Raw genomic sequence first — 21,560 nt, 5'->3', positions numbered from 1 at the left:
TTCTTGGTTTTAGTCCTAGTTCCTTTGACTTCTGGAATATCCTATTCCATGCCCTTCGATCTCTTAATGTAGAAGCTGCTAGATCTTGTGTTATCCTGATTGTATTTCCACAATACTTGAATTGTTTCTTTCTAGTTGCTTGCAATATTTTCTCCTTGACCAGGGAACTCTGGAATTTGGCCACAATATTCCTAGGAGTTTCTCTTTTTGGATCTTTTTCAGGTGGTGATTGGTGGATTCTTTCAATATTTATTTTGCCCTCTGGTTCTAGAATATCAGGGCAGTTTTCCTTGATAATTTCATGAAAGATGATGTCTAGGCTCTTTTTTTGATCATGGCTTTCAGGTAGGCCCATAATTTTTAAATTGTCTCTCCTGGATCTATTTTCCAGGTCAGTTGTTTTTCCAATGAGATATTTCACATTCTCTTCCATTTCTTCATTCTTTTGGTTTTGTTTTGTGATTTCTTGGTTTCTCATAAAGTCATTAGCCTCCATCTGTTCCATTCTAATTTTGAAAGAACTATTTTCTTCAGTGAGCTTTTGAATCTCCTTTTCCATTTGGCTAATTCTGCTTTTGAAAGCATTCCTCTCCTCATTGGCTTCTTGAACCTCCTTTGCCAATTGAGTTAGCCTATTTTTCAGGGTGTTATTTTCTTCAGCATTTTTTTGGGTCTCCTTTAGCAGGGTGCTGATCTGCTGTTCATACTTTGCTTGCATGTCTTTGATTGCTCTTCCCAGTTTTTCCTCCAGTCCTCTAACATAATTTTCAAAATTTTCTGAGCCCTTTTTGAGCTTTTCCATGGTCTGAGCCCATTGAGTGGGCTGGGATGCAGAAGCCCTGACTTCCGTGCCTTTCCCTGATGGTGAGCACCGCTCTTCCTCATCAGAAAGGAGGGGAGGAGAAACCTGTTCACCAAGAAAGTAACCCTCTATAGTCTTGGTTTTTTTCCTTTTCTGGGCATTTTCCCAGCCAGTGACTTGACCTCTGAATATTCTCCTCACACCCACCTCGTCTCCAGATCCTCCCAGCCAGCGCTTGGGGTCTGAGACTCAAATGCTGCTTCCCAGCCTCAGGGCTTTGGGCGGGGGGAGGGCTGCTATTCAGTGTGAGATCAAGTTCAGCTGCCCCGGTGGGGGCAGGGCGGTTCCCTCAGGGGGTTATGCAGAGAGCTTCAACAATGGATCCGGGCTCCTGTCAGCTTGGGGAGCCCTGGTCTGCTCCTACCTCCGTTGGTGCCTCCCGAGGAGGCCTGAGTCATGGGGGCTCTCCACTCCCCTCTCGACCCGCCGAAGAGAGCCTCTCACCGACCCTTGTCACCTGTGGGTGGAGGGACCCGCGCGGCTGCTGGAGATTCTGTCCCTAAAGCCTGCTCGGATCTGCTCCTCTCGGTGCTGGGCGGTCAACGCAGGGCTGGGCTCAGCTCCGTGTCCGCAGCGCGAAGAACCTTTTGCGAGAGACTTTCAGGCTCTCTGGAACAGAAATCACGTCTGCTCCGCTGTTCTGTGGCTTCTCCTGCTCCTGAATTTATTGGCAGCTCTTTTCTACAGATATTTCATGGGCTGTGGGTTCAGAGCTAGCGTATTTGTGTGTTTCTACTCTGCCATCTTGGCTCCGCCCCACAAAGGTTTTTATAGTACAGTCACTGTGACCACTTTGGAGAGGGCCCCCATCACCTCACACCTAGATCGCTGCAGCAGGCTGCTCATGGACTGATGCGCCTCAAGGCTCTCCCAACCCAAATTCTTCCTCCATTCCGTTACCTAAGTAAGTTTTCTAAAGAACAGGGGTGAGGTCATGTCATCCCCCCATTCAATAAACTGCAACAGCTTGCTACTGGATCCAGGTCAAATACAAAAACTTCCCATTCTTCTTACATGTTACTCTCTACCACATATTCTTCCATCCAATGATCCAGTCTCTTTCCTGGATGTTCCAGAAATAAGACCTTCCATCTGGCTCCTCCAGGCATCTTCCCTGGCAGTCCCCCATGCCAGGAATACCCTCCCTCCTCATCTCTGCCTCTCAGCCTCCTTTAAGTCCCAATTAAAATCTCATGTTCCAAAGGAAGCCGTCCCCTAACCCCCCATTCCAGGGCCTTCCCTTCCATCATTATTTCCACTTTATTCTGTATATAGCTTTTTTGTACACACTTGTTTGCCTGCTCTCTCCCCCATTCAATCTTGAGCTCCTTAAGAGCAGGGATTTATCTTTTGCCTGTTTTTGTATCCCCAGAAATTAGCACAGTACCTTGCATATAGTACGTGCTGAACAAATGCTTACCAACTGAAATGGAGTCTCAAAAATGAAATTCTAAATGAGATCAATGGAGAAATCAAAAACCAATAATTATGTGGACGTGAACGATGACAAAACAACAAACCAAAACTTGTATGAAGCAGCCTAAACAGTCCTTGAGGGAAAATTATATCCCTATAAACACATATCAACAAATAGAAAAGAAATAATGAACTGAGTGTACATTTTAAAAATTTAGAAATGCAACAAATAAACCTAATTTAAGCACAAAAAGCCTATTAAAATTTAGAGGAAAGAGATAAATTGGAAAACAAAATCTATAAAAATGATTAAGAAAGCTGAAATCTGGTTCTCTGGAAACTAACAAAATGGACAAATCTGTAGTCAACTTGATTTTAAAAAACAAAAAATCCAATTAACAAAATAGCAAATGAACAAAGTCGAAATCACAAAGCCTGAAACATTAAACAAAAACAACCCAGAGTTTCTCTGCATGATTACATATGAACAAAAGTGAAAACACAAGTAAAATAGAGACATACCTTCAAAAACTAAAAATAAGACCAATTAGAGAGCTTAAGTAATTCTATCTCAGGAAAAAAAGGAACCATAAAGGTATTGGAGGCAGCTAAATGATTCAGTAGACAGAGAAGTAGGCCTGGAGTCAGGAAGATATGAGTTCAAATTCAGCCTCAGACACTAACTAGTTGTATGACTGGACAAATCACTTCACCTGAACTGAATGATTTAACAACAACATAAAGAAGGGAAAATGTTCCTGGTCCTGGTGGATTCATAGGAGAGTCCAATCATACTACATTATTATATTAATCAATGTTGGAAAAGCCTTTGACAAAAGTACAATATTCATTTACGCTAAGCAAACAAACAAATAAAAAACCTTACAAAGTACAGGCACGGAGAACTTTTAAAAAGAATCTCCCAATTATCTACCTAAAATCAAAAGCAAGCACCACGTGCAATGAAGATACACTAGAAGCTTTCTCAGTAAAATATGAGTAAAGCAAGGGTGCCCACTCTTTCCAGTACTACTAAATACAGTTTAGAAATCGTGTTCATCCTTCGTTGCCAAAGAAGACCACGCGATCAGAGAAACGATGACATGACTTGCACCTGACTTTGTTCTGAGTGAGGGAGGGCTGTGCAGGTCACCAGCCTCACTTCTCCTCCAGAGCCATCTGAATCCAGTGACCAGATATTCATCAGGATGACTGGAGATGACCCAGGATGCACTGGGAGACCTTTGGCCTTTTAGGCCAAGGTCTTTGCAGGTACTCACTTTAGAAATACTATCAACAACAGTAAAGGTATTCACTCTTTCATCCCATCTCTTTCCAGGCTCTACTCCAGACTCCCAGACTTCTTCCTTCAACAGTAGCCTTCTCAACCTGAAAGGTGCTTTGGCCTCTGCAGGCTTTTCATGCCTCTACATCCCCTTTCTCTGACTGGCCAATTCCTCCTGGCACGATCTAGGCCAGGAGCGTTCCCTCCTTCATTCCTCTCTGAGGATGTGTATCCTCTCCCTCCACCAACATACTTTTCAGCTTTCTTTTTTTTCTCTCTTTTTTTCTTTTCCTTTTTTTTAATTTTAATTTACTTATTTAACTTTTAACATTCATTTTCACAAAATTTTGGGTTCCAAATTTTCTCCCCATTTGTCCCCTACCCCCACCCCAAAACACCGAGCATTCTAATTGCCCCTATCACCAATCTGCCCTCTCTTCTATCATCCCTCCCTTCCCTTGTCCCCAACTTCTCTTTTGTCCTGTAGGGCCAGATAACTTTCTATACCCCTTTACCTGTATTTCTTATTTCCTAGTAGCAAGAACAGTACTCGACAGTTGTTCCTATAACTTTGAGTTCCAACTTCTCTTCATCCCTCCCTCCCTACCCATTCCTTTTGGAAGGCAAGCAATTCAAGATAGGCCATATCTGTGTAGTTTTGCAAATGACTTCCATAATAGCCATGTTGTGTGAGACTAACTATATTTCCCTCCATCCTATCCTTCCCCTCATTGCTTCTATTCTCTCTTTTGATCCTGTCCCTCCCCAAGAGTGTTGACTTCTAATTGCTCCCTGCTCCCATTGCCCTCCCTTCCATCATCCCCCTACCCTGCTTATCCCCTTCTCCCCCACTTTCCTGTATTGTAAGATAGGTTTTCATACCAAAATGAGTGTGCATTTTATTCCTTCCTTTAGTGGAATGTGATGAGAGTAAACTTCATGTTTTTTCTCTCACCTCCCTTCTTTTTCCCTCCACTATAAAGTCTTTTGCTTGCCTCTTTTATGAGAGATAATTTGCCCCATTTCATTTCTCCCTTTCTCCTTCCAACATATTTCTCTGTCACCCCTTAATTTCATTTTTTAAAGATATGATCCCATCCTATTCCATTCACTCTGTGCTCTCTGACTCTGTGTGTGTGTGTATGTGTGTGTAATCACACCCACTACCCAGATAATGAAAAGTTTCAAGAGTTACAAATATTGTCTTTCCATGTAGGAATGTAAACAGTTCAACTTTAGTAAGTCCCTTATGACTTCTCTTTGCTGTTTACCTTTTTATGCTTCTCTTCATTCTTGTGTTTGAAAGTCAAATTTTCTTTTCAGCTCTGGTCTTTTCATCAAGAATGCTTGAAAGTCCTCTATTTCATTAAAAGACCAATTTTTCCCCTGAAGTATTATACTCAGTTTTGCTGGGTAGGTGATTCTTGATTTTAGTCCTAGTTCCTTTGACTTCTCGAATATCATATTCCACGCCCTTCGATCCCTTAATGTAGAAGCTGCTAGATCTTGTGTTATCCTGATTGTGTTTCCACAATACTTGAATTATTTCTTTCTAGTTGCTTGCAATATTTGCTTCTTGACCAGGGAACTCTGGAATTGGGCCACAATATTCCTAGGAGTTTCTCTTTTTGGATCTCTTTCAGGTGGTGATCGGTGGATTCCTTGAATACTTATTTTGCCCTCTGATTCTAGAATCTCAGGGCAGTTTTCCTTGATAATTTCATGAAAGATGATGTCTAGGCTCTTTTTTTGATCATGGCTTTCAGGTAGGCCCATAATTTTTAAATTGTCTCTCCTGGATCTATTTTCCAGGTCAGTTGTTTTTCCAATGAGATATCTCACATTCTCTTCCATTTCTTCATTCTTTTGGTTTTGTTTTGTGATTTCTTGGTTTCTCATAAAGTCATTAGCCTCCACCTGTTCCATTCTAATTTTGAAAGAACTATTTTCTTCAGTGAGCTTTTGAACCTCCTTTTCCATTTGGCTAATTTTGCTTTTGAAAGCATTCTTCTCCTCACTGGCTTTTTGAACCTCTTTTGCCAATTGAGTTAGCCTATTTTTCAAGGTGTTATTTTCTTCAGCATTTTTTTGGGTCTCCTTTAGCAAGGTATGGACCTGCTTTTCATGCTTTTCTTTCATCTCTCTCATTTCTCTTCCCAGTTTTTCCTCCACCTCTCTTACTTGATTTTCAAAATCCTTTTTGAGCTCTTCCATGGCCTGAGCCCACGGTGTATTTATTTTGGATGTGTGGGATACAGAAGCCTTGACTTCTGTACCTTTCCCTGATGGTAAGCATTGTTTTTCCTCATCAGAAAGGAAGGGAGAAAATATCTGTTCACCAAGAAAGTAACCTTCTATAGTCTTATTTTTTTCCCCTTTTCTGGGCATTTTCCCAGCCAGCGACTTGACTTTTCAGTTTTCTTTCCACCCCCACCACGCCTCCAGATCTGCCCAGCCAGTGCTTGGGGTCTGAGATTCAAATGCTGCTTCCCAGACTCAGGGCTTTGGGCGGGGGTGGGGCTGCTATTCAGTGTGAGATTAAGGCCGCCTCACGGGGCTCAGTTCCCTCAGGGGGTTTATGCAGAGACCTTCAACAATGTATCTGGGCTCCTGCCTGCTTTGGGAGCCCCTGGCTGCTGCTGCCCTGCCGCTGCATCCGGACACCCCACTCTCCTCTCAGCCACCCAAAAAGATTCTCTCACTGACCCTTGTCACCTGTGGGGGGAGGGACCTGTGTGGCTGCTGGAGATTCCATCCCTGAAGCCTGTTTGGATCTGCTCCTCTCAGTGCCGCGTGGCCAAGGTAGGGTTGGGCTCTGCTCTGGGTCGTGTGTGCGATGGACCTTTTGCGAGAGGTTTTCAGGTCTCTCTGGAATAGAAATCTCGTCCACTCCGTCGTTCTGTGGCTTCTGCTGCTCCAGAATTTGTTGGGAGTTCTATTTTATGGGCTGTGGGTTCGGAGCTAGCATATGTGCGTCTTTCTACTCCGCCATCTTGGCTCCTCCTCCCTCAGCTTTCTTTTAGGTAGTTTGTTATGTTCTCCCATTAAAATATAAGTTTCTTGAGGGCAGGGACTAATTTGTATTCTCCACACTTAGCATAGTGCCTGGCACACAGTAAGCTCTTAATAGATGCTTGACTTTTTTTACTTAATGTATTAAGGAAAGCAAAAGAGGGCATAAAGTTTTCCCTATTTGCTGATAAAATGATGATTTACACAGAACATTCTTTAGAATAAGCAAAGTTACTAACTGAGATGATGTTTTAACAAGATTATAGACTATAAAAGGAGCTTTAAAAAATCAGTGCTATTTCTATATAAGAGCCAAAAAGAAGTAAATACAGTTCAAAATAAATACAAAATGCATAAAATACTTGGGAATCAATCTGCCAAAGCACACAAAAAATACTCATTTAGATTCAATCACAACAATCCTTGAAGATATAAAGAAACAAGATAGTTGGAGAAATATTCAATGCCCATGATTAGTCCATGCCAACGTAATAAGACTGGTAATACTAACAAAGCTAATTTATAGTTTTAACGCTATATGAAACTACCAAGGGGATACTTTACAGAAATAGATAAAATAACAAAATCCATTTGGAGAAATGAAACATCCAAACTACCAAAGGAAATGATGGAAAGAAGGTGGGAGGAAGGAGAAATCGTCCTTGCAGGTCTCAGACTCTACATGAAGCAGCAGTTACCAAAACCACTGACACTGGTCTAAAATAAAGAGGTATATGTAGGGGGCACACTGACAAATGCTTAACAGCCAGCTCTCCTAAACTACTCCGGACATAGTGAAATTTAATCTGTATTAACATTTTCTCTATAACTTTCTTAAGTCTAAACAAGCCACAAAACAATAAATCACGCCCCAACTTGTAGCATTTGCTGATCTGTAGGGTGCAAATGCTCACACTGAAAATTTAATAACCAGGATCCTCCAAAGCAGTGCTGGATCCAATCTATAGAACCAGGTAGATTAATGAAAAAGACTAGAAAAAGGAGAATTTGAAACAACGGAACCTACTCCAATATTTGATATACTATTAGATATATATATTACTTAGACAAGAATTCCCTATTTGACAAAAAATGCTAGAGGAAAGTAAAGGCTCAACTAGCCTTAGACCAACACTCCATGCCATGCTCCTAAATAAATTCTAAATAAAAATGTGATCCAAGGCCAGATCATGAAAACAATTAGAAAAGAAGTAGGTCATGTATCTTTTACAGCTATGAATGGGTCTGGTTTTTTTTTAACCAAAATAGAGAGACAATTCTAAAGGATAAAATGGATGCCTCTGACTTCATGAAACTGAAAAGCTTCTGTACAAAATTAACGTGTCATCCACGTAAGATATTTAAAGTCAAAAGCCATTCCTGTACAGATAAGTGTTGTCAAAGGACATGAACAAACAGTTCTCAAAGGAGAATTACAAACTATTTACAAGTATATGAAAGAATTCTCCAAATCACTAACAAGCAAAGTACAAATCAACACAAGCGCGAGGTTGTGCTCCATGCCCTATGTATTGGCAAAGATGTCAAACGATGGAAACCCTGTTGTGGGGGTTGAAGATGAGCACAACAGCACATCCTTGATGGAATTAGTAAATCGGTGCAATCATTTTGTAAAGCAATTTGTAATCATGCAAATAAAGAGCCTAAAATGGATTTCTGAGCCTCTTGATCCAAAGATTCCATTACTAGCTTGTCCCGAAGAGGTCACTGATAAGAAAGTCCCCTTTTCCCTCCCACACCAAAATATTTATAGTAACACTTTGTGATGGCAAAGAATCATGATGAAACCATTTGGGGAATGGTTAAACAAACTGCGATCCATGAATGTAAATAAATGTTATCGCATTGTAAGAAATAGCAAAAAGGTGAATGCAGAGAGGCATGAAAAAATATATGATCTGATAAAGTGAAATAACCTAAGCCAAGAACACAATATACATAATGACAACAATGCAAACAGAACCAAAAATGAAATTAAAAGTGAATGTTCCAAAAATAAATGTAACTTCAAGGGGGATAATATGACATTCTCACTCCACCTCTTTGCAGAGGTGGGAGGTCAACAGGTGAGATAAAATGCAAATACTTTCACTTTTTAAATTCATTAGCCAGTCTTGCAAAATGCTCTTTTTTTCCTTAAAAACATTATTTGTTGTACAGGAAGACTTTCTGAAAAGCAGGGAAGGAACATGAGAAAAATTTCTGTGATGTTAAAAAAAAACCCTAAAAGATGCATTTTTTAAAGTTGATTTTTACCAAGGTGTATCTAAACCATAAAAATGAAGTAAAGTAAAGTTCATCACTTTGTCAGCTTAATTCAGAAAATGAATGCAATTAGAATCACAATTTACTATCTTGTCCCTTGAGCTGGAAATACATGTATACAAATTTCTCATGTGGTCTCAATCCAACCTCTTCATGTGCTAAAAGCAGAAAACAAGAGCAGACTAAGCACCTTGCATTTTCATAGAGCTACATATTTTTCAAAGTATTTTCATACCCACTACTTAAAGTGACCCTTCCAACCTCACTTTCAGAGGTAAATAGGCCCAATTTACAAATGAAGATCCCAAAAGCAAAGAGACGGAGCACGTGCTCAAGAACACACAGTAAGGTTCAAGGCAGCAGGAAGACACACGTTCAGGTCCTTTGTTCTTAGTGGTCAGGGTCTTACCAAGGAAAATTAAAAGGAAAAAAATGTGATAAATGGCAACTATTGCCTTTAAAATTATAATTAGCTTTGGCAATTATTTTATACTATACTATCTATATTACATGTCATATATAACATGTATGTTATATATTACTGAAAAGTTGCATAAGACTGCTGTTCAACTATTGAAAAAACAAAGCCTGACAGGTGGCATGACAGGCCAAAGTCAGGAAAACGGTAATTCCTCCACCACAATAAACATGATTTTTGTTTTTATAACCTTAGCTCTCTAAGAGCAGACACTTAAGGACTGAATTGAATTGTGGCAGACATAACACTGGTCTTGGACTCCAATTTCCTCAAGTCTCACTTGCCCCATCTGTGAAATGGAGAAAGATACCTGGAGTGTGCTTCAGAAAGGGCTGAGGATCAGATCTGTAAAACACCAGTTGGTTGGTTGGTTGTTGTTCTTGTTTTCGAGGAGAACCAAAATGACATCACCATGATAAAGTGAAGCTTCAGTGTGTCTGACTGTGGCTGATCAGACCAGTAAGGGCTCATGTTGGGCACAGATTGTCCACGTGAATATTTTGGGTGGATACTCCAAATCTTGCATCCTATGTTTACTTTGTGCTGTCTCAATTCTGCTTTGCTCATAGAGCACAGTGCCCTTTCTGATGTGGGCACGCCATGCTGAGCGGTCCTGTGCCAGTGTCTCTCATCTTGCACTGACAAATCCAAAGTTCTTGAGAGAGACCTATATCCAACCTCAACAGCCATCTAGTTTAATCTGAAATAAAAGAAGAATCTATTTATAACCTTTCTGAAAAGTCTTCATCCAAGACTTCTGAACTTACTCTCCCTCCCCTCTACCACCTCCTTCCCCTTAGTAGAGAAAAGTCACCGTCCTTCAGTTTTTTGGTTGTTTTCGATTGTGTTGGACTCTTTCTGACCCTTTTGGGGGTTTCTTGGCAAAGACGCTGAAGTGGTTTGTAATCCACTGCATTTCTGAATGCTCTAATTTCTGAGAAGTTTCTTCTTCTTAACCCAAGACCAAATCAGTCTCCTTGTGACTTCTAGCCAAGGCTTTTGCTTCTAATCTCTGGGGTCAAATAGAATAAATCTTTTCCCTCTTCATGGATATATGAACAGGCTATATACAGGATAAATATACGGAGATAACTTCATAGGGAAGGCACCAGCATTAAGAGGGAATTGGGAGAAGTTGCTTCGAGACCGGTGATAAAGTAGATTCAATTTCTTTCATAAAATTCTCAGTGCGTCAGCTATTTCGCTCAAAGTTTTTAAAAGTAAAAAAATTCTAAGTATAATAAAAAATTAACATGATAGTATAAAAACCTCCACTTTGAAAGTTCAAGGCATTATTGGTGGAAATCTGACCTGTACTATACGTTTTAGGAACAGTATTTTCGAGAGTCTCTGTCATAGAGGCTGAGCCATTTTTTCCCTTCAAAAACAGGGAAGACTTGATTAGCATCTGAGTCACTGACTCAGCTTCTCAGACATAGAGGGCATAAAAAGGTCTAGCCCATGTCAGGGCCCCTCAGACATGATAGCTGTCTCAATGACATTTGAGTGAATAGACTCTTCTGACTAGATTAATTTCTATATGGAGAGGAAGGATGCTGCATCTACCTGAACCACTGGTGTATCCCTGCTGAATAACAGCCTTTCTTTACAATTAAATAAATTATTTTTTGTTAAATATTAGATGGTCTACAATAAATGTCTCATTTCATTCCAATTTCATTCCACTGGCTGGGATTGAGGTCAAGCCCAGAACACTAACTTATGGGGTTAAGAAAATGTGACTTATCTGACTGACTGAATGAAAAAGAACTCATCAATTACCTACTCTATGCCAGGCATTGGTGATAAAAGACAAAAGTAGGGAGTTCCTGTGATGTAGATAACATATACTGGACAATGGTTACTAGGGAAGGGTATATTTGGCTGAGGAATCAATGGAGCCATAGACCATGCTTGTTCCAGAAGTGATTTAATTACCATTCCCAGAGCAAGAAACAGGGAAGAGAAAGTGACAAGATGTCCAACATGAATGGACCACGGGATTTTTGTTCAGAAATGTGGTTATTAATGAATTACTTTTAGCCTGCTATAAAACATGCTTGATGTTTTAGAACTATGGATTCCAGTTATGGGGACCTTTTGAGGACTTGGGGGTCCTGGATTTAGTTTAAGAGATATGGGAGATTATATGCTCCTTAAAATTAATAGAAATGACAATTCGTTCTCTCCTTAGTACACTGCATAATTTTTGTCCATGTTCTCTCATAAATATTCAAAAGAAGTTTTAGGTGGAGCAGTAGTTACAGCCCTGGACTTAGAATCAGGAAGACCTGAGTTCAAATTTAGCTTAAGACACTGGCTTTAACTTATGCCTTTTCTCAACTGGAAAATAGGGATAATAACAGTACTTATTTCATAGGGTTGTTGTGAGGATAAAATGAGGTAATATTTGTAAGGCATTTTACAAAATCTTCATACTTTTTGAAAGGAATCACACCTGTGAATCATTGGTAGCCCTTTCTGATAGCCCTTTGCAGCAATGAAAGGGTATAAAACATTCCCAAAGGACTCGAGGCAAAATAACTTCCACATCCAGAGAAAGAACTATGGAATTGGAATGCAGAATAAAGCAGACTATTTTCTCTTATGTTATGTTTGTTTTTTCTCATTCATTTTAATTCTTCTATGCAATAAGACTAATGTGAAGGTGCGTTTAAAAAGAACGTACATGTAGGAGCCCATGTAAGATTGCACGCCATCTCGGGGAGGCTTATGGAAGTGATTGCTGAAAACTGAAAACAAATAAATTCATTTTTTTTTAAAAAAAGGTTCAATGACTTGTCCAGGTCACACAGCTAGCCCTTGTGTCTGAACTCAGGTCTTCCTGACTCTGGGACCAGAGCTCTACTCACTGTGCCATCAGCTACCTGAAGTTCATATCCTGTTTTGGACACTTCATTCTGGTCAATATTGCTTTCAGGATGAGAGTCAAGCTACTCATCTCTCATGTAGTAACTACAACAAAATCATGAAGTTCAAATCACATCAAATAACAATCAAGAAATCCCAAGATAAATCCAACTTCATTAGACAACAGAGAGATCCCTGAAGATCCAACAATGCGAGGTCAGGGCTCCAGGAAAGCTCTCCATCCCAGGAGGTGGTGGTCGCCATGCCACTGGGATCCTCTCCTTCTGCCTGTTCTTCCCTAATCTGTTCCAGCGATCGACCTGTTTCTAGTCAGATGCTCCTTTGTACGACAGAGCTCACAGTGCTGGCTAGGTCCATTCTTTACCACTCTTTTCATGACTTTTCTTGAGATTCTTGGACTTTCGTCCTTCCAGAGAAATGCTGTTAGTTTTTTCTAGCTCTATAATCTTTTGCTAGATTAAGTGGTATAACATTAAATAAGTATGATTTAGATAGAACTGTCAGTGTTACCATATTGGCTCAATCTACCTATATGTAATGGTTCTCCAGTTATTTAGTCTGTATTTCTGCAGTGTCTTATAAGTTCCTGCTCCATGTGGACTCCCAGGTATTTTAAACTTCTCACAGATTTAAACACACCCACACCCACACGCTAAAGACTTACATGGATTTATTTTAAAGCTTATCATTTGGCTGAATTGTTTCAATTTTTTATTAATAGTTTAGGGTTTTCCAAGAAAATTTTATCTACAAAAAGTTATGATTGTTTCCTCTCTGCTTATTCCCTTGAAGTTTCTTATGTCACAGCTGTAGCATTTCTAGTACTTTAAATAGAAGGCGTAATAAGCACCTTGATTTATCTTAATGGAAAGAGATCTAAATTTTCTCCATTACATAAATTTTCATTTAGTTTTCGTTAGATATATTTAATGCTTTAAGTAAAGGTCCATTTATTTGTTTATGGTGTTTAGCGTATTTAAAAAAACACACAAACAGATGTTGGATTTTGTCAAAAGGACTTTTTTGGCACATAGTGATGTAATCATGTTGTTTAGTTATTTCAATCATGTCTAACTCTCTGTGACCCCATCTGGTCACAAATAAAGACACTACAGTGGTTTGTCATTTCCTTCTCCAGCTCATTTTACAAATGAGAAAATAGAAGCAAACAGGGTTAAGTGACTTACCCAAGGTCTTATAGCAAGTAAGCATCTGAGGTCAGGTGTGAATACAGGTCTTCATGACTACAGGGTTGGCACTCCATTCACTGCATTAATATAATCATGTTTTGTTTTTTTTTAAAATATATATATATATATATATGTTATGAACCTGTCTGTGATGTTTAGTGATACTGAAACGATCCTGCAATCATGATATAAATCCAACCTGGTCATAATGCACAAACTTTGTAATATGTTGCTGTAGCCTATTTCTTAATGTTTTATTTAAATATTTTTGTATCAATCAATTAGGAGTATTTTCTTTCTTGACTTTGTTTCTTCCAAGTTTAGGCATCAAAATCAGATAGAAAGACAGACAGACAGATATATATATATCTATATATATATCTATATATATATCTATATATAGATCTATATATAGATCTATATATAGATATATATATATATCTCGCAGAAAGAGTTTTAAAGGTGTCTCTTCTTTTTCTACTCTTACAGTCTATGTAATCTTGAAATGACCTGTTCTTGGGATGTCTGATAGAATTCACCTGGAAGTTCAGTTGGTTCTGAAATTTTTTCCCTTGGGTGTGTGTTTATTAGTAATGCAATTGCTTTTTCTGGTTTTGGGTTTTAATTTAAATGTTCTAATTCTTCTTTTGTTAATATCACTGTTTTATATTTTTGTAAATATTCCTCCAAATGATCACTTTGCTAGCATATAATTGGGCAAATTAATTTCATTTGTTTCCTCTTAAATTGTGAGTTCTCCTTTTTCATTTTTGATAAGAATAATTTGGTTTTTATTCTTAGCTAAGTAATCCACTTTCTTGGTTAATTTTGCTATAGGTTATATAATCTTTCCTTTGACGTTCAGAATTTTTAATTTGTTCTTTCCTTAAGGATAGGGAAGTTGATTTGGCTTTTTTTAAAAGTATGTGTTCAATTTACTGATTTGTTCCTTCTCTCTTTTGTTGTTGAAAGAATTCAAAGATACAAATTTTCCCCTACAGAACACTTAAAATGCATCCCATAAGTTTTGGATGTTGTCTCATTGTCATAATATTGTCTGATTAGCTTTTCTGTTTCTACGATTTGTCCTCTAACCCACCATTTCTTTAATGTTAGACTCAAATTTTAAGTTTTCATCAAATTCCCTTCACTGAATATAATTTTTACTTCACTGTGATCAGCAAATGGTATATGCATTATTTCTGCTTTTCTGCATTTTTTGGTGAGGTCTATATGGTCATTTTTGGTAGATGGCCATGTAGAGCTGAAAAGTGTGTAAATTCCTTTCTATTTCCATCCAGTAATCACAGGGATCTATCCCATCCAATTTTTCTAAAGTTCTATTCTCGTCCTTAATTCCTTTCTTGTTAATCTTTTGATGAGTTGTCTAGGCTTAGATGAGGTACACTGAAGCTCTCTGCTATTACAGACTTACTACAGCTAAATTCTAGTCTGGATGAAGTCCACTGAGTGCTAGTAAGTTGGCAGGGATTTTATGTGGTTAAGTAGTACGCTCCTGGTTATACATCTAATATGTGTCAGGACTCCAAAGCCACTCTCCACTTACCCATGATTCCTGCCCTCTTTGTTCACAGGGAGTCAAAAAGTCTGACGTTATTAAACTTCAGTTAGAATATTTGTCAAATGTTTATACTTTTAGTAATTTTGAGCTTACAGGCTACTGCTAAATCCCGCCCCCCACCCCGATTTCATAACTGTTATTTAGATATGTTTTTCCCATTCTGCATTTGTAAAGCTGATTATTTGAATCCAAGAATAAATTTTTACATTGATATCTGTTAAACTACTTCTTAATAAACTAGTCAATAATTCTATACTCTTCCAATATGTTCGCTATGCCTCCCAGCTACACGTCTTGTTGAATAGCACAAGGCCAAAGACAAGTATGTAAAGGAATTTGATAACATTAATGAATTAAATTCCCAGTCTTTTTGGATTTGGTCGTTCAACTAGCTCTGAGGCAACCTACTTACACATGCATTTAGCCTATGTCTTACTATTTTGTCCATAAGAAAAGCATGAGGATTTACTGGATGGAGAGTAGTATTCTGGAATCAGAAATCGTTTGTATATGTATTACGCATGTGTAATCTGTCAAGTTACTAAAAGTAGCTTACAGACAGGTAGAGGAAGGAAACATCCTTATGACTCTGTCCACTGATGGAACCAGAAAGGTTGGGTGATGTCAGGTTTCAGCGAATAGGAGAATTTAAATAAAGAACAACCAGAAATTACCAAAAGGTTAGGGTCAACTTTCTTCATTTTCCATTCCCACATGAACCGCATAACATTTGAAACTAAGAACTCCAAATGTGACAGTTACATGAACTGAGTACAAGGAAACATTTATTCATTGTAATAAATTAGAAAGTACAGTTTTCTGTAGGCCAACTGAACATGGAGGAGGGATGCTAAGAGAGGTTATCAGTTAAAAAAAAAGAAAGGGAAGATGAAAGATCTTTTCATTAAAGTGTAAGAAACCAGGGAAGTATGGGCTTGGAGGCCTGAAAAGAATGGAGAAAGTTTATTATAGGCACTGTAGGCAGAGTGCTATGAAATCACTAAGATCAATGATACTGGATTTGGGCTGTGACTTAGCAGACCATTTGGAACAGTTGCAAAGGCAGAAAAATTCATCTCACCACGGCAAATAAGCCTCTTGACATTTGGGGAGAAAGAAAAGGAGAGGGGGGGAGGGGGGGGAGGGGGAGAGAGAGTGTGTGTGTGTGTGTGTGAGTATGTGTGTGTGTGTGTGTGTGTGTGTGAGATCACTTCAATACCACAATGAGGAATCAGAGGAACACTTCAATAGAGAAGTTACAATTTTATAGCATAAGTTTTCAGTGGACCAAATTTTGAATTTCCTTCATATTCTCCAAAAAATAATTTGGATCCTTTAAAAAGAGAGAAGAGAACGATATGGTATAGAAGACAGGACACTGGACATGTAATCAGGAAGACAGGTTCACATCCGTCATCAGATGCTATGAGCTATGTGACCCTGAGGCAGTGACTTAAGATCTCTGGGCCTCTTTTTACTTATCTATAATTCAATGGCCTTAATGCCCTCTAAATCTATGATCTTATGGAAATGGTTGAACTGATATTGTCTGAGGATTAACACAATGAAAAGTTAAATTGAAAGAATCTAGTTTCTCAGTAAGAGGAATATTGAAGTGGTTAAACTATTCAGACTGGGGACACCAATCAAGTATACACCAGTCAAGTATAGGTAGAACAACTAATAAATTAGGTAAATTGAGAGGTCAACCAGATGGATGTCAGGACAGAGAACAAGTTTGCTTTATGGAGGACAGGCAGATTATATATATAGGCAGTGAGATCTTAGAGATGGAATAGTATTATTGTGAAAAGGTGTCAAATGAGTTGCTAAATCTAAGATCCACAACCAGACATCTAGTGGGAATAGTTCACAGCCTAACAGAATTTAGAGTTAAAAAGGAATAAAGATTCCAAAATAACCCTGAAAAAGTTCACTTTGTAAATAAATAAAGGGAAAATTAACTGGGTATTATAAAACCTTCTTCCAAATGACCTAAAAAATCCCCAACGAACTCAAGATATTGTAAACCAATATATAGTGAAGTAATGAATTACAGCAGTTATAACTTCAATATACAAACTGAAGTGTGTATGTCAAATTCTATTATCTAAAATCACACTGTGATTTTAATGCTCCTTCTTTAGTCAAGCAGGGTCACCTCTGGCTGGTTAAAAAGGCAGTAGTTTCTATCTTCCGGATTCTATGATGCACTGGCTCTAAAAATCAAATAATCCCTGTTTTTTAGTCTTCAAGGTCATCTTCTGTTTACATTAACTCTTCTTCATTGTCTTTACTGCAGCCCATAATTTTTACCTTTAATATGTGGTTTAGCTTTTTCTCTCCTAAGAATATTCCTACATACAAAGGGTGACTATGCTTCTATACAGGTAAAGTAAAATCAAAAAAGTAATTTTGGGGGGAAAGCGGCGAAGGTAGACATTGTAAACCAAAACAAAAGTAGGTCCAAAGGACAAAACGGAGCTTTCTAAGATGAAATAGTACGGGAAAACTGAAATTCATTTTTAAATTTGTCTTCTCTTTTCCTCACATTATGCAGATCCAATGAACAAAAGAATCTATGATTCTACACTCGCCATTTTCATGTCTGTCAAAATCCCTAGACTAGTGGCTCACTCTGTCAAGTCAGGGCCCTAGCTGATGGCTGGTCTGTAATAACATGGCACCCAATCTGCCAGAGATCAACTGCCCTTACTCTCTGATTTGCCTTTTCAAACGGTAACTTCCAATCCATGTGTCCCACAATATTCTGCTCCATTCTTCATTTTTTCTTCAGTTTAACAGAGGATTTGCACATCTTTCTTTCCATGACACTCTGGGAGACCTGCAAGCTTCTGCACTTTTGTCAACAACCAACACGCTCCTTCAGAAATCACTTCAAATAGGAAAGTGCTGAGGAATTAAGCGTTTCTATCCTGATCTTTATGAGCGCCTCCTAATCATGGATAACAAGTAAAAAAAATTCCTTGTACCACACAACACAATGAACTCCAAATGGATGAAATATTATAAACAAAACGAAAAACAAAACAAAATTTATCAGAAGTATAGTTTTTCCCTACTGTTTTGATAGTCAAGAATTTATTGGCGATAAAGTACTTAAGTTTGATTATATTTATTTAAAAATTAGATTATCAGAACTAAATAAAGATAAAAAAGAAAATTGACAGAGTATAGAAAATATCCACAACACAAGGAAGCTTCTTTGCACTCAAGAATTGCAGTCATATTTACCCTTTGAGATCCCTTAAATTGTCCATAAGGTAATGCATTATCTTTTAAACAACTGTAGCTGAGAAGGGGTTCAGGTCTCTTTAAAAGGAATGGGTTTATATCAGGGTAAAGATGGTTGCTATGGAAACAAATGAATGTAATTTTTATTTTTCACCACATCCAAGAAGCTATTGATCTAAAGAGGCCTCCAGCTGCAGAAAAAAAAAAACAACCAAAAAAAAGGTATTTTTTAAAAAGCTTAACTGGCAGGAAAACTTACAGTTATGGGGGAAAAGCAATGGGAAACCCTCCAGTAAGGGCTCCATACATAAGTGTGATTATTTTAGAATGTATAGGTTTCTTCTGTTTCACCACAAGGCAAAAGAGGACATGTACAAGTTAGCAAAAACCTAAATGAACACAAATGGCCAAGTAAGACTATTCCTCTACTAGCCCAAGGAAAAAGGAATACATGGTTTACAGCTATGATTTTAGAATGTGCTCAGTTAACTACTGCTTGCTTATACTGTCAGTGACATGGGAAATAAAAAGCTAACTGATGTCTCCTATCTCACGTTCACTCCAAGGGATATAGTCTTTAAGTGGAAAGGGGGGCAGAAATTACCTGTCATTAAACTGTTTTTTTCCCTTCCCTTTTTTAAATCGTTATTTTGTTCAGGCGCGGTGCTGGTATAATTGAAGGGACAAATTAAATACAGAATGACATGAATGTATTTTAAGTGTCAAATAAAAGTGTGACACATAACATAGACCACTGAGTAGCTCTATGAAAGCAATGCCCAATCTCCAATGACAAATAATCAAAACCTATGGCAATTCACAAGCTTCAAAACACACTTAAACACCTAAAAATGTGCAGACTCACTAGTAAAAGAATGTTAAAAACAATTATGTAGTGTTTTCCTTATAATAAATGGGTTCTGTGCCCAATGAATTCAGACTGATTCTCTTGAGAGTTTATATATAATATATATATATATGTATGTATGTATGCAGGACACCACATACACAGAAGCCTTTTCAGGGCCCAACAAAACCTGCCAAAGCTTGTGTTCCAGCGACATAGTCTTTAAGAAACTTCCCTATGAGGGTAGAAAAACAAAAAAACACTAAATGTCCCTTCTCCCAGCAAATTCTGGCAAAATGTCAACTTCTATTAAAGTGACAAAATTAGTACAGTTTGTAAAATGTTGTGTTATTGGGGCCACATACATAAAATAGCGTTGTTGGCGATGTAAATCATTTTCCAGGAAAAAAAATGCCTTAACCTGGCAACATACTGCAGCAAGGATCATAAAACTGATCCTTTTTTGATAATATATCTTTTATGATTGTTAAGGAATGTGTTCCAATGATATCATTGAAAAAAAATTTCCACAAAGATGTTTATCATTTGATTACATATTAACAACGAACCATTAAGAGAGGTGTAAACAGACTGATAAACACTAATGCATTTGATGTAATTTTGCCTCTTAGAAGCCCTGGGCTCAGCTTAGATACCTCTCACAAGATACATTTCCTGATTCCCTCCATTAATTTCCCTCAAACTACTCTATTTTGTAAATACTTCATATTGGTGTGTGTATATATTACTGCCCAGTTCTGGAGGACAAGGAAAGTTTAGGAAAGTGTGTGGGTGTCTGCAGCGCAGGAAGCACTTCGTAGTGAGTTATGCAATTGTATACAATAACAAACATTAAAACTACACATTTCTATGGAAAAGTCTATCTATTCAATGTAAAAAAAACCTAAAGCTTGGATAAACAATTTTAAATTGATAACTAAATTCTATTTAAAACATAATAAACTTTAAAATAAGAGGCAACATCCCATATTATTATGCATATATGGGTGTGTGTGTGTGTGTGTGTGTGTGTGTGTTACAGGTGTGCCTGGGCACTCTATTCAGGCCTATATAAGGGTATAACCATAAGGCTTTGAAGTGATAGTGTTACTGGTAAGTTGTCACTTATACTTCCAATGATAAGTCTGCAAAACTTTACATCTCTTATCTCATCTGAACATCACCACGGACCTGTGCAGTGGATCTCTTATTGTGTTTTGAAATTACATTTAAACTTGACTATAAGAAAACAGCTTCAAAAAGAATGACAATGCCAAATCTACTCAAGCGCAAAAAACCCGTAAATTTTATAAAGAAAATCCCTGCAGTTCACCTGTCAGGTTACAACTGCGGCCCCGGGAAAGTCAGTTGCAGAAATTGACGAGGAGCTGGAAAATTACAAGGGCGTCACGTGGGACACTTGGGAACCCGCAAAATCTGGCCCTGAGAGGGACAAGAGGCGAAGGACACAAGTCCGGCAGCGGTGGTCACCCCGCTTAGGGGGACCCCGACGCTTCCCGCGGCCCCAGACAGAGGGCTCACAGCCGAACCCCGCCGAAGTCACGCCTCCGGACCTGGCCCCCTCCCCGGGCAGTCGGAGGCACGGCAGTATCCCCGCAAAATAAGCCCGAGGCCGCAGGAGGGTGGGGGGAAAGGCAGGTAAAGGACAGGTGGGGAGACGGGGACGGGGATCCGGGAGATCAGAGAGATGCAGGTGGTGGCCAGGCAGACCGGGAGGTAACAAGGTAGGCCGGCAAGGAGACTGACAGGGAGGCCAGGTAGGTAAGGAGAGAGGAAGGAAGGTCAGAGTGGCCAGGTAGGGCAGGTATGGAGGTAAGCAGGGAGCGGGGTCAGGGAGGCAGGCAAGGAGACAGGTAAGCAGGCAGTGGCCGCGGAGGCAGGCCGGTACCGGGGCCAGGCGCTGGGCCGAGGGTCCCGGCCCGCCTCCCCGGCGCCCCCGGTGGGGGCGCCCCGCCCCGCCCCGCCCCGGCCCTACCTTGTCGCTGGTGCTCTCGGCTTCGTGGTCGCCGCCCGCGCCGTCGCCCGGGCCGGCCGCCGAGCCCACCGCTCCCGGCCCGAGGCCGCCGGCCGCCCGGTGCCTCAGCTCCAACATCTTCCTCTCCCTCTCGCCCATGCCGCCGCCCCCGGACACCCGGCTGCCGCTGCTCCGCTCGCCGCCGCCCCCGGACGCCCGCGCCTAGAGCCCCCGCGCCATGGAGTCCGGCCCGCCGCCGCCCGGCCGGGGATGGAGCCGCCGCCGCCGCCGCCGGGGTCACCCCCGAAACGGCATCAACGAGCGGGCGGGCGCGCGCCGCCGCCCCCGGCCTCCGCGAGTGACAGCCCCACGCGAGGGGGGCGAGGGGCCCGGCTTCCGCGGGAGACGCGGCGCGGGAGGACGCGGGAGGACGCGGGAGGACGCGGGAGAGGCGGCGCGGGAGGACGCGAGCCGGCGGCG

General features: G+C 39.9%; 1 protein-coding gene across 1 annotated transcript in view; it reads right to left on the bottom strand.

The window, feature by feature from the left end:
• CDS1 (CDP-diacylglycerol synthase 1) overlaps positions 1 to 21,303 on the bottom strand; it is a 74,234-nt gene extending 52,931 nt beyond the window's left edge. Inside the window, exon 1 of the mRNA XM_072622969.1 lies at positions 21,102 to 21,303. Within this exon, the coding sequence (XP_072479070.1) occupies positions 21,102 to 21,239 (138 nt within the window). The 5' untranslated portion in view covers positions 21,240 to 21,303. The remainder of the gene's footprint in view (positions 1 to 21,101) is intronic.
• Between the last annotated feature and the right edge of the window lie 257 nt (positions 21,304 to 21,560).

Source organism: Notamacropus eugenii, chromosome 7, assembly GCF_028372415.1.
Source record: "Notamacropus eugenii isolate mMacEug1 chromosome 7, mMacEug1.pri_v2, whole genome shotgun sequence".
Lineage (NCBI taxonomy): Eukaryota > Metazoa > Chordata > Mammalia > Diprotodontia > Macropodidae > Notamacropus > Notamacropus eugenii.
The sequence above is the reverse complement of the archived record's forward strand: the minus strand, read 5'-3'. Positions and strand labels throughout refer to the sequence as shown.